Genomic DNA, 13,784 nt, shown 5'->3' on the forward strand with positions numbered 1-13,784 from the left:
GAAAGACATAGTGGGAGCATTGTACTCACTGATGCTTGACTTAAGCCAGAAGCGTATGAATGGCTTACAGGAATCATTAGGTATTCTATCAAGCAAAGATTTCTCAAAATCCAGGAACTAGAAATTCTATTTGTGGGCTTCACAATACATACGTTTATCATATAACAAAGGTAAAAACTTAGGACACTGAAGTTTCTTATTGTGGCTGGAAGGATGTGACAGATCTTTTATTGTCCTGGTGTCTATTTTCATTTTTGTGCTCAAATGCTTAGACTTCACCAGAAGGATGTCACTCTTTCCCCTGACTTGGCAGCCAGGCAGAAAGTATTTGCCACCACCAAAGGCAGTTTCCTGGCCACTGTTAATATTTTTGGAATTTAAATTAGTTTGTGAAAAAACACACCAGGGCATTCATTTTTTAAAAGGGGGTGGGGAACAAACCACAAAACCCAGAAACAAAATAAAGCCCTTGTCGTCCTCACTCTTGAGTTCAAAGTATCTCCATTTATTTAACTTTTCAATTTTAGGTTCTGTTTTCTAACTCTTTACATACTTATTGCCTTTCTTTCATTTCTCATCAAAAACTTCATAACTCCAAATTTACGGGATCTAAAACCAGATAAAGAGCCAATATTAGACCTAATACTTATTGAGTGACTGAAACAGACTTGGAATAAAAGATCCCTTTCAGTGGGACTTGTGCCAATGCTCCATGTCTGCCTTACTGACATGTGCCCAGAGCTTATTTTACCACCATCCAGAATCATCTCTCTTCTCATGCTTATGGTTTTGACTTCCATCCTCAGCTATGCTATTAGCTTTATACTGAGGAAATATGGCTCATGCAGTAGAATATCATTTGAAGAGGAGCCAGAAGCCCTGACTCTCTCACAAACCCATGTTCTGACCCGAAACTAACTCCCTTGAATTTTAGTTTCCTTCCCTCTAGATGAGGGATGAAGTTTGAACCAGTTCAGTAGTGCTGACAGAATGACACATTGTGCTGTGCCACGGCCTGCACCCCCCCAACCCATATATACAAAGCTTAATTCCACACTCAAGTTTTCAAAAATATATAATAAATACAGCAAGACATCTTTTTGGGGTGGCCTCATGATTCAGTCTAATGACTCTTAAGCAAAGTAGAACATTTTCTAGAAAGATGCTGTGGGAAGCTGAGACTTGCAGAGGCTATGGAGTTATAAGTGATATTCAGCAAAATTCTTTTTCAGAATGCATTGTTATATCATTTATAAGGCTTATTTTTTCTCAAAAAAAAAAAGCTTTAAATGGCTATATGATGAGCAATAATGGAAAGGTTCTACACTGGCATCATTAATCCATCAGAGCCTTCTCTTCCACTATACTCACAAACAGCCTCAGAGTCCTTCTGAACATAGTATGCCATTGAGCTTTCAGTTGATAATTTGGACTTTGGAATGACATTTTCATCCACCTGCTAGTCCTGAAGCACTCCTCCTGAGAACCCTTATTAAGTCCTTGCTTTTTCCTTTATGACATATTAACAAAGCAACTCTGCTCTCAGGGGAAACTCCAGAAGCTAAATAGAATCCCACTGTGATTTCAGCTCTTACCTGTCGCAAATCATACACACTTAAGACAATGGAGATAACAGACAAGATGATGATGGCCACAGAGTATTCTATGTAACCTTGGGACAGCCACAAAGTTAGGGTAAAGGCTTGGAACACGTAGAATGGATTTAAAACCTGCAGGTACAAAAACAGCATTTGAGTTACTTGCATGGACCTTAGTGGCAATCGGGATGATATTTCTTTATAGAATTTTTTTCTCATTTTTTACAACACACAACAATCTCTAATATTTAAGAATTCACCTAGAACTCAATTTCAGTAGAGACAATGTCAAGCACAGAGAATATGCCATGGTGGATGCCAAGTTATGTTAAGCACTCAGAGCCTGGCTACAAATTGATCATTCTTATTTATTTTAAATTTTGAGAAGTATTTTAGGGGCCCCTGGGTGGTTCAGTTGGTTAAATGTCTGCCTTCAGCTCAGGTTGTGATCCGAGGATTCTGGGATGGAGCATCGGACTCCCTGTTCAGTGGGGAGCCTTCTTCTCCACCTCCCTCACCCTCTCTTCCTTGCTGCTCCTCTCTCACTCTTTTGTGCAAGTGTGAATAAATGAAAAATCTTTAAAAACAAAAAAAGAAAAAAATACTTTATCAATAAAAAACTAATAACTTATTTTTTAACCAATATTTACCCATAATGGAGGAGAACCATGATTTAGTCTCTTTTTAAAATGAACTTCAACTTTGACCATTTTCATTGCAGTTCCTTCTTCATGTGATCTCATGCCACAGATTGAATCAAGGTATGTGAGGAAAATGCAAGACTGCACTTGTATCCAGGTCATTTAAAAATTACAGACTCCTCATGTCATGGGTCTTAGCAAGATGTTTTGAGAGTCAGGAAAGACTGCTTGGGCCTGACCTTGAGCAAGAAGGGACATGGTACCCAAAACTGGTGAAACCCATGGGCAGAATGTATTTGCAGCCCAGAGTGGGTCATCTGTGCATGTAGTTTTTGGTTTCTTTATAATATCTTTAACTTTTTTTATTCACTCAATTTTCCCCATTTTGGTCTTGCTGACACTATTAATAATGATGGCAGAGAGAGCAAACCTGAGGAGCTAGATGGAGTCATATGATGTATACACATAGTGTGAATCAAAGAAAGAGCCCATCTAAGAAAAAACAAGGATTATTTTCTTGATGAAGTGCTCTTTATGATGATTATGAATTAGATGAAATATTACCTAAAACCAGTACCATTCTTTTTTACCTCTACTTCCTATAATTTTCTAACATGTTAAATAAATTTCTCCTTTAGTCTCCAAGATGAACTGACATCCAGTTAGTAAGTTAATACTTAGATATATATACCCTTGGATATATTTTGTACATTAACAAAGCTCTTGTTCCTTAATGTTTCTTATTATTTCCATTGCAACATGCTTTCCTTACAAATTATAGCTCTTCTGTTTGTTTGGCATAAAATGCTCTAATTGTAGATTATGCACTAATGATAATATGATTTTGAGTTTATATAAACTCAGTAGAAAATTGTTTAAATACTTCTTGTATAGGAAACAACAAAATCATAATTAATTTAGCTCCCTTATTCAATATTCTTTTGAAACCAAATACAGAATAGTTTTACCTGCTTTTTTTTTTTCCTACTAAAGGCCCAGTAAGTAGGTAGAGAAAATATTACCACTCCTTTCAAAATAGACAAAATTGACACCTGGGGGAATCTTTGGCAGTTTGAAAATGAATAAAAATTTTAAAAAGCAGCCTGCTTTTTGGTAGTGGAGGAGATTGTGTGTATGTGGGAGCATGGGGTAAATGGGAAAATCTCAGTACCTTCTAATCAATTTTTTCTGTGAACCTTAGATTGCTTTAAAAAAATTATGATAAAACATTATTTTGAAAAACATGACTGGGATGCCTGGGTGACTCAGTGATTGAGCATCTGCCTTTGGCTCAAATAATGATCCCAGGGTCCTCGGACTGAGTCCCACATCAGGGTCCCCACAAGGATCCTGCTTCTCTCTCTGCCTATGTCTTTGCCTCTCTCTGTGTGCTCTCATGAATAAATAAAGTCTTTAATAAAAAACAAAAATAAAAACATAACCATGCTAAAGAAACAAAATGTCCATCGTTATAAATTAGCAATAGACTAGAAACATGCAGCATGGAGTGAAGACTAGCACAATTGGCCCACTGGGTTCCACACAAATACTAGACAATGATGGCTAGGAGCTTGGTGCCACAGGGAATAAGACCAACAGTTGCCCCACAATTGGCAGAGGCCAAACCAGGCTTGCTCCCCTGCCCCAGAGAAGAGGCCAAGACAAATCACCACCAGCGACTGTTCCCTGGCAGAGGGCAGAGTGGGAAAGAACAGAGTTCATGGTGCAACTGTGAACTTGGCCAACCCAGCTGGCCCAAGGCCTATATCTCCTAGAACATCGGGGAACAGAGCCAGACACCCAGGAGAGGCCCTGGTTCTGAAATGGGAGCTATGGGGACTGTTAAGAGACAAACTCAGAGCCATACAGGATGGCAAGTGAAGACAGAGAGAAAGAGAGAAGTGATGGCAGGGGAAGTCCTGCTTCAGGGAGCTCACTGCTGCCACCACCACCACTAATAATAACTTCAGAGTACACTAAGAAAATATCCCAAAATAAATAAATAAATAAACCCACTAACAAAGCAAAAAGTCATCCTTAAGAAAATCAATAGAGTAACATGAGAAAGACCAAACTAATACATTTAAAATAATCAAAAAGATCATAGAAGTAATAACATTACCCCCACCACCATTATAACCATCATCAAAAACTTAAGAAAACAAAACAAATGGAAAATTATAAAACAGGAACCTGTCTCTCACACTGGAAAGGGATTTTTTTTTTAAGTGGATTTACTTTAAAATAGGGAGTTATTGAAAAAGACTAGTTAGAAATCCTGGAATAGGGGCATCTGGGTGTCTCAGCTGGTTAGGTGTCTGACTCTCGATTTTGGCTCAGATCATGATCTCAGAGTCATGTGATCAAGCCCTGAGAAGGGCCCCATGCTTAGTGGGGAGTCTGCTTGGGATCCTCTCTCTCTCCCTTTGTCCCTCCCCCCACATGCTTTCTATCTCAAATAAATAAATCAATATTTTTAAAAATCCCAGAATAAGGGGCACCTGGGTAGCTCAGTTGTTTAAGCAGCTGCCTTCAGGTCAGGTCATGATCCCAGGGTCCTGGGACAGAGCCCCACATCAGGCTCCCTACTCAGTGGGGAGTCTGCTCCTCCCTCTCCCTTTGTCCCTGCTTGTGCTTTCTTGCCCTCACTCTCTTTCTCTCAAATAAAGAAGTAAATAAAATCTATTTTTAAAAAATCCCAGAATAAAAAAAATATGTATTTATTGAAGTATCAAAAAGAAAAGAAAACCTCTATGGACAAGAAAAGCATAGACTAAAGACAACAGGGAATAACAAAAAGCAGTTATATGAAATACAGATTTTGTTCAGATCAAAGTATCCATGTGTTGCCTAAAATTCCCCTGAGTACCAGGAAGTAAAAAGTAAAGGACCAAAAAACATTTTTTTTTTTCAAAAACAGATGAAAATAGTTACCTGTTTAACAAGCAGCTTCCATATGGGCTGGATTCCTACCTCAATGGCATTGGGCCCGCACACTAATCTTCTGTAGGAGATTAATCACCTATTAGTGCCACATCTAAAATCTCATTGGTAAGTGAGTATAAGCCACACTAAGCAAAAGTCACTGCTCTACCCGTTAAGCACTTTGTGCCTTTAATCAAAAATTAATGCACAAATCCTAAAATATTAACATTTTTAAAAATGAAAGTGCATGATGGACAAAGTTGTTTTTTCAGTTAAAAAATATCTTAAATACAATGCAACTCAAGCATCAAATTGAAGTTAGTAAAGCATTTTGAGTTATTTTTTAAGTAATTGTATTCTAAGAACAGCTAAAAAGACACAGATGTAAATATATTTCCTAGAATTCTCAGGCATTCTAGATTGTTCTTGATGTTAAAGATCATGTCCATCTTACCTTGGTCTCTTCAGTACCTAGGGCAGGCCTTTAATATGAAAATAAATACATGAATGAATGAGCCAATGAACTGGAAGAGGATATATGGTCTTCACAGCTAAGCCTTTGTAAACCCACACATATGCATGTTCCAATAAGAATGTTGTATAGCATTTTACACACAAAATTATCTCATTTAATTGTCACAATGGTCCACAGGAAAGGGCCAATATCCCCATTTTGCCAATGGGAAAAACTATCCTTTTGGGTGTTTTGCCGAAAGTATGCAGATCTAGTATTAATTGTGACAATACAACTTTTAAGCAGAGATGACTGTCAGAAATAGCACTTAACCTTTTATATGTATTACCCCTATGAGATTTCCTAGTTTCATCTTTATTATAAAGAAAGCTGAAGTTCAGATAAAGTTGGTAACTGTCTCAGAATCTCAGAGCTGGAAAGACGTAGATCCAGGCTTCACACCCTGGTCTCCATGCCTCCACTTCACACTCAGTGAACATCAATGCTGCAATGTGCATGAGGGGTCCTTGGACTAAGGCATAACATAGCTGAGTCAAGGTTTGTCTGACTCCCAAGCCACATCTTTCCAAGTACAATTCCTGCTTGCATGGATGGGTCTGAGAGGACTCAAACCAAGATTTTTCTGACTCCATGTGTGGAAACACTGAGGTGCAAGGATGCTGGAAGACAGAAAGGTCAAACAGCATACGCTGCTGGGTTGGGGATATCATGTGTCCCCAAATTTCACACTGGGAAGAGAACATAACCCAGGCCACTTTGGTGCTCAGGATCTTCTCTGGAATATGTGGAAATAACCTGTTGTTGGCAAAGTGTCAGAACTTAAAATGTCAGAACTTCTCAGAATCCTGAACTTGGTCTTCTCTCTCTCTCTCTCTCTCTCTCTCTCTCTCTCTGCTTGGAATGCCTTTCTCACTTTCCTCAATTTATAAAGGCCCTCTCAGCCTGTGAGAGTCAAATCTGATGATAGAGCCTAATGGCATAATTTGAGGTCTAACAGACCTGGATTTGAATCCAGCTAAGCCTTTGCTGCTCGTTGGACCTGAAGCCAGATTCCCCTGCATCTTTGCATGGCTTACTCTCTCATTTCATTCAGGTCTCTGTTCAAATAGCACTTCCTTGTTGGAATTTTCCTTAACAATTCTATTGACAATAGCCACCCTGATACCCCACTCAGATTCTCTTTATCTCCTTACCCTATTTCATTTTTCTCTATAGTGTGCTGATAATATGAATTTGCACTTTATTTTTTACATGTTAGTAGGCATACAAATAAGAGACGGTATCATTCACTATAATATAGACTTCTAGAGGACACTAATATATCTTGGATGCCTAAAACAGGGCCTAATACATATAATGCCTCGATAATTATTTGTTGAATGAATATGGGGTGAGCTTCCATTCCCTTATCTATAAGATGGGTTTGATAATACATTCCTGGTAAAATTGCTATCAGTAGTATATAATATAAACAAGAAAAGCGTCTAGCACAAGTTCCAAGGGCATGGCAAGTTCTCAATAAATGCCAGTTATCTTACAAGTCTTCCTTAGTCCCATAGGCACAATTAACCGTGGTTTTCTCTTCTCTGACATGCCTCCTTTTCTCAGTGATAGCAAGCACCTCTTTGAATTAGAGCATATAGTTACATGTGTTTCTTCTCAAGTTTCCTAGACCATCTTCAATGGCAGGGATGGAGCTTTTTCAATTTTTTTCTAGCATCTAGAGGCACACTGTATGACAGAGAATGTTTCCTAAGTATTGGAATTAATTAATGAAGACCTTTGTGACCCATGTCTACAATTACCTCTCCCCTAACAAGGCTGAAAACCCAGCTTACAGAACTACAGAAGCACACGGTTGTGGAAAGTCAGTTTAGAAAGAAACAAGGCAAGTGCCCGATGCTCTTCATCTCTTTCTGTCTGCTCAGATGGTTCCCAGTGTTACCATCAAAGGGAGCTCAGCTCCTGTGAGGACAGACTCAGCAGATTAATACATGACTACAGATTATCCTCTTTAGGAATTGTCTGGGCCACGTTTGGATTGCAGAAGCCTGGCATGCTCCTTGCTGGTTGGTCTTTTCCACTATCTCTTGCTGTAAGGTATTGGGTGTTTAGGATCATGTACTCATCTCAATCTGAACACAAGCCAGGCAGGATTTTCAGGGACATTGACCAATGGCTGAGCGACCAGAAGTAATGGAAGGCTTGAAGTTGGGTTACATGAAGAAAGTTCCGGGGAACAGAGAAGATAACACATTCTGACTAAAAATCTGGTAAGCTTTCGAGGAAAGAAAAGAGGCCTTGGATTTATTCTGGAGGCCTTACAGAACTAAATAGGCTAAACAAAATTATGTAAACTTGCCTTAATATTCAGAACTACCCCTTAGGGAATAATTTCTCTGGAGTCAGAAGATCCCTCTCTAAAAGAGATTGAAATATTTCTTAACAGGGAAGCTATGGAGGCCATTTCAGGGTTGGCAATGACCTACAGTTGAAGGATTACTGAACTTTTCTGCAACCATTCCATAATAGTAAATCTGCTGGGATATATTTATTTCTGAAAAATCAAACATGAATGACTAGGAATACTTTCATCTGGGATGGTCTATGTCACTTTTAAATTTGATTATTTGTTCATTCATTCATTTATCAATTTATTTGTGATATAATGGTGGAGAATATGTTGTGTACTGGGAACTTTAGACTCCAGATAGTGAAGAATAGAGTAGGGGTCCTCAAGGAGGTAGGAGGACCATGTCAGAATCACTGGTGAGCTTTTTCAAACCACACATGACCATTCTGACTCCATTCTGATAAGCCACCAATGGAGTCCTTGGCAGGGAGGGACACCTGAAGTCTTTTAAATAGTTAATGCTAAGCCAGGGAGTTCTGGCATGACCCACTTCCATGAACCGTGGAATGTTTAGAGAGCAGGCTTATGGAATTAGAAAAAGTTCCCGGGCATCTAGTTGATGAATGAATAAAGATAGGAGTAGGGAACCTTCTAGAACATTTTTATTCCTGAGGCCCTCTGAAAATCCCTCTTCAGGATAATGTTATCTCTCCTCATGTCCTGATTTGCCTTTTTGCTACTGAAAAGTGACATAAATATGTGCATTTTCCGTCTCTGCCTGGCTAATAGGAAGCCTAAAGAGAACATTGTATTTAGATTTTGTGGCTTTTCATTATGAGAGAGTTTTGTGTCTCTCCTCCCTTTATTTCTTCATGCTTTTCATGAAGGCAAGCTCAAATCTATTTAGAAAACTAATCCAATACCATGCAACCAACCAGTCCATCAATCACATTTATTAAAAAAAAAAGCCCTCATCTTACACTAAAAAATTAAAGAGTGTGGGAATAGTTCACATTCTACTTGCTCCCTTTACTGTCCAACTAAAAAAGCCCATAAATAAAATCTGCCTATATATTTATAAGGAAATTATCTCCTCTATTCTTCATATTTGGGAAACTATACTCTTTGTCTTGCTTATTAGGTTGCCAAGCTCTTTATTGCATGGACTAGATTTAAATTTAATTATGTATGATGTTTATTAAAGCTTGGCACTTGATAAATAAAGACAAACATGAGGTAGTCACACTGATGGGCAATCTTTCCTGTGGAAATGGTGTCTTAGGCAAAAGCCAAGTATATCTACAATAACCAACTAAATTTCCTAACTAGATCAATCCTTTGCTTGTCTGGTGCTTAATGCTATCAAACCAGTATGTTTTTAGTGACTTTGAAAACATCTTGTGTTCCAGCGTATTAAGTATTGCATCTGAAATGCAGTCATAATATTGTCTTTCTGTCTCTCAGAGGATTTGGAGGATGATGAAGCAGATGTCTATGAAATGACTCAAGGTTTTTTGAGGAAAGAATAAAAAAGGCAACACAGAGGAGACCGTTTCACAGTCCTGAGGGAAAAGATCAGATATTACCTGATTGGTTTTTCTTTTTAATAAGTTTGCCTAAGATTAAAACAACTTAAAATATGTCTTTGTGTCTGGTAAATAAACTGGAATTATATGAGGTTGATGAAACATTGTGCCAACAGTTCACTGATCATGAGCCATTTGATATCTCAATTTCTTCTGGCAGAGTTCACTCTCAGGGAGTGTCGCAAACCCTACCTGACCTCTTGTTCTTCACTGGTCAGGCCCAGTCCAAATGTGTGGTAGATGTCGTGGCAGGAGTTGCTGTCTTCTAGTAGCCTAGAACGTCAGGACAGGAAGCTTGCTTCAGTTCATGGCACTCAACAAATCAGTGTTTTTCCTTCATATCTTGAGGAATGCTGAGAAGAAGTCAAACTTACCCAACTTTCTGAAACCTCTTCTCAGAGTAGTTCCAAACATACCTGATTTTCTGCACTTGGACACATTGCAGCTGCAATTACAAATGTGATAGAACAGGTGTTATTCACAAAGTAAAGCCCATCAGGGGAGGTGAGGGCTATTTGGCACTAGTCCCCGTGTCGTGCTCACTTTCCTTAATACCTTGTTGTAATTCCCAGCCCAGCACTGTGACATTCAGAACTTCCATCCAATGAACACTTACATTATCCCCTTTTTTTTAAAAAAAAAAAAAACATGCCATTACATTGCACTCAAAATTACTTACTTTTAATTCTGGCTTCAGTACGGCTTGGTTAATGACAGAGTGGCGGTCAGCCACCAGGGGTTCTTCTGGATTCTTGCTTATAGGAAACTTTAGTGCGGATAAGTAGAGGCATACAACCTTCTTCCTCATATATCTTTGAAATTTATCCTACAGAAAACAATCTAGCCAATGAAATTCTCAAATGTTATTTTTTAATAAGACAATCAACCACATATCTACCTAGACCAGTGATTCCCAAAGTTTCAGCTATAGACAAGAGCATCAGTATTATCTTGGAACTTGCTAGAAATGCAGATTCCCAACCCCACCACAAGCCTACTGAATCAGAAATTCTGGGGTGAGGTCAGCAGGCCATGTTTTAAGAATCATTCCAGGTAACTGATTTGCACTAAAATCTGAACCACTGTGCTAGAGCATGAAGAGAAAGACATGCTTTACAGGAAAGTTTTATATCCAGAAAATATTTTCCAGTTATCTTAAAAATGACATTTAGGTGTTTAAAATGTCTACTTTCCCCTCAAAATATGTATTCTTAAAAACCTGAACTATCCTTCCTGTGTTATGTCTTTAAGAGTTATAACACTGACAGTCCCTGCTAATATAATGGCTAAAGGCATTGAGAAATAGTCTGACATGGTAGAAATTTCCCCAGGGTGACACGGAGGGAATGTCCTTTCTTGAGTCAAACTAAGAGATGGCAAGTAGGTTCACATATAGTTTTGCCATCTCCAATTTGGGGACAAGAAAACACTTAAAGAAAGATCTACTATAGAATGCCAGCCAGTCATTGGTTGTGCCACCAATGCAATGCTGAAGGGCTCTCACCGTTGTTTTTAGCAAAACAGTGTCTGCTTCTTGCAAGGGGCATGGGATACAGTTGGCCCACACCCTCCACTGGGGTTTCCAGTAGAACACCAGCAGAAGAAACCCACAAGTCAGTATGGATGTTACAAGGCAGAGGGCCCTGCGTAGATTCTGGGTCCGGTAACCAAACACCTCCTGTAATGTAAATAAAACATGACTCTATTTTTCTTTTTTCACATAAACACACTATTTCATTCCAAGAAACACAAGCTTTAAACACAGCGATATTAGTTGGGAAGGAAATCTGGTTTTGGCTAGTTGAATCAGAATGATTGCTTCCAGCTGTCAACTGATATCATAAAAAAAGAAGGACTCATTTTGCTACCCTGGCATATGTAACTAAAACATTAGACAGGAGGAGCAAGGACCAAGTTGACTTATTTGGTTTTAAATACTGTCAAGAGTCACCCCATGTTTTGGACCAGATTTACTTTTTTTAGGTAAAAGGGTTTTTTTTTTTTTAAAGATTTATTTATTTATTCATGAGAGACACAGAGAGAGGCAGAGACACAGGCAGAGGGAGAAGCAGGCTCCTTGTGAGGAATCTGATGCAGGTCTTGGTCCCAGGACCCCGGGATGATGACCCGAGTCGAAGGCAGATGCCCAGTTGCTAAGCCACCCAGGCGTCTCTAGGTATAAGGTCTCAAAAATAATATTAATGTGAACTTATTGGAGGAAGATGATACAATGGGTGCAATAATAGAAATCAAGAGATTATCTGTGGACATGAAGTACTTTCAAAAGACCACTGATAGGAATTTACCCTGACAGTAACATGCTGAAATGTAGTTGGTATTATCCTGAATGGAGTGAAGACTTTAAGATGTGGTTTTAGGGGTACCACATAGCCAAAAACAATTGATTCTTTTATTTCAAGCCAATTTCTAGTTTCCATCCATCTTCCAAAATCAAGTTTCATAGCACTGGCTTTTAAATTTCAAAAACTAGACTTTTAGTGTACTTGAAAGACCCAGAAGAATGTTGATTATGAATGATAGTATTACTATATATTTTTTACGTTCTGCTGTTATTTGTTTATGTATTTTTTGAATATATTTGGATTCTGAATTCCTATGTCCAGATAACAGAGATGCAATGTCAAGAAAAAAGGTTTTATTTTTCTGAGTTTCTATAGCATTTTTAATGATAGAATCTTTTTTTTTTTAATAAATTAATTTTTATTGGTGTTCAATTTACCAACATACAGAATAACACCCAGTGCTCATCCCGTCAAGTGTCCCCCTCCGTGCCCGTCACCCATTCACCCCCACCCCCCACCCTCCTCCCCCTCCACCACCCCTAGTTCGTTTCCCAGAGTTAGAAGTCTTTATGTTCTGTCTCCCTTTCTGATATCTCCCACACATTTCTTCTCCCTTCCCTTATATTCCCCTTCACTATTATTTTTAATTTAATGCCAATTTAGATCATGTTATAACAAATCTCTTGGCTTAATATTTTTGAAAAGTTTTCATTTTTGAGATCGTCATTTTCATTAGTTTTTTCTAGTAAAGAACTCTGTGGTAGATTAAGATTTTAATAATAGTTGTTGAAAGTAATCCTTAAGCATGATGAAAAGGTCACAGGCAGCAAAAATGTAAATTTGAGTCACTGCTCTACTAGTTATCGGTTATGTGACCTTAAGTAAATCATATCACCTCTAGAGAATCCCAATTTATTCCTTTACAAAACAATTAGAAATACATGCCTTACAGGGTGCTTGTGCTCAAATGAGATAATGTCTCCTTAAGTGCTCTGCAAAGTAATTACAATTTTAAGAGTTCCTTTCCAGTGCTCCTCAGTATTATCATACACCTGGGAAAAAATGTTCATTAAGTTTACTGATGCAGCCACTCTATTTTGAGATTATTCATGATGAGGTTTAAATGTAACTTAACAATGTGTTCACTCTGGTTCTAAAGCACATTTTCAGTTGGGTCTCCTTTCTCCCTTCCTACTTTCCTTCTGATTCTATAAACCTGTTTTAGTTTTATTTCTGAATGATAGTTTTATTAGACTCCAATAAACTGTATACGCCAGTTCACATATTATGTTATAAATATGCATTATTTTACTAAGTTATTCATGGGAGCTTATAGCCAAAGTGTTCAAAATTGAAGCAAAATCGTTTGGAATTTTAGGCCAGTTTGTAGCTGAAAAAGCACATTGCAAATGCCCCCCCCCTTTTTTTTTGTTAACTTACATACAACAATGGCATGGGTAATCATAATTCTGACGCCCTTTCAGTTCTTTTCTACACAATATTTTTTTTTACTGAACTGACAGTGCCAGCAAGATGGCAATAAAATCACTACGACTATATACTGCTAATAACCTCATAAATTGGAATAATTCTTTAGAGAAAGAAAGGTGAAAAATTATATCAAGATTTATAAAGATGTTTCTATCTCTTGAATCAGTAATGCCACGCTTGGAAATACACCCTAAGGAAATAATACACAAAGTAGAAAATGATGTGTATAATGATGTTTCATACAGTATGGTCTGTAATAGCAAAGTTATTGGAAGAACCAAATGATAGCTAATGGTTCGGCAAGATGTGAAATATCAAAACAATGGGCTATGGTGGCACCATTAACAAGAAAATGTGTGAAGTCAATGTAGAAATATGGGCCATTCTACGATATAATATTAAGTGAAGAAAA

General features: G+C 38.0%; 1 protein-coding gene across 1 annotated transcript in view; it reads right to left on the reverse strand.

Annotated features, from left to right (window-relative positions):
• ATP13A5 (ATPase 13A5) overlaps positions 1-13,784 on the reverse strand; it is a 129,313-nt gene that overhangs the window by 74,451 nt on the left and 41,078 nt on the right. The window contains exons 2-7 of the mRNA XM_055307766.1: positions 11,083-11,256; positions 10,258-10,404; positions 9,953-10,023; positions 9,771-9,851; positions 5,174-5,243; positions 1,596-1,730 (exon numbers count right to left, since the gene is read on the reverse strand). Of these exons, the coding sequence (XP_055163741.1) occupies positions 1,596-1,730; positions 5,174-5,243; positions 9,771-9,851; positions 9,953-10,023; positions 10,258-10,404; positions 11,083-11,256 (678 nt within the window). The remainder of the gene's footprint in view (positions 1-1,595; positions 1,731-5,173; positions 5,244-9,770; positions 9,852-9,952; positions 10,024-10,257; positions 10,405-11,082; positions 11,257-13,784) is intronic.

Source organism: Nyctereutes procyonoides, unplaced genomic scaffold, assembly GCF_905146905.1.
Source record: "Nyctereutes procyonoides isolate TBG_1078 unplaced genomic scaffold, NYPRO_anot_genome, whole genome shotgun sequence".
Taxonomy (NCBI): Eukaryota; Metazoa; Chordata; class Mammalia; order Carnivora; family Canidae; genus Nyctereutes; species Nyctereutes procyonoides.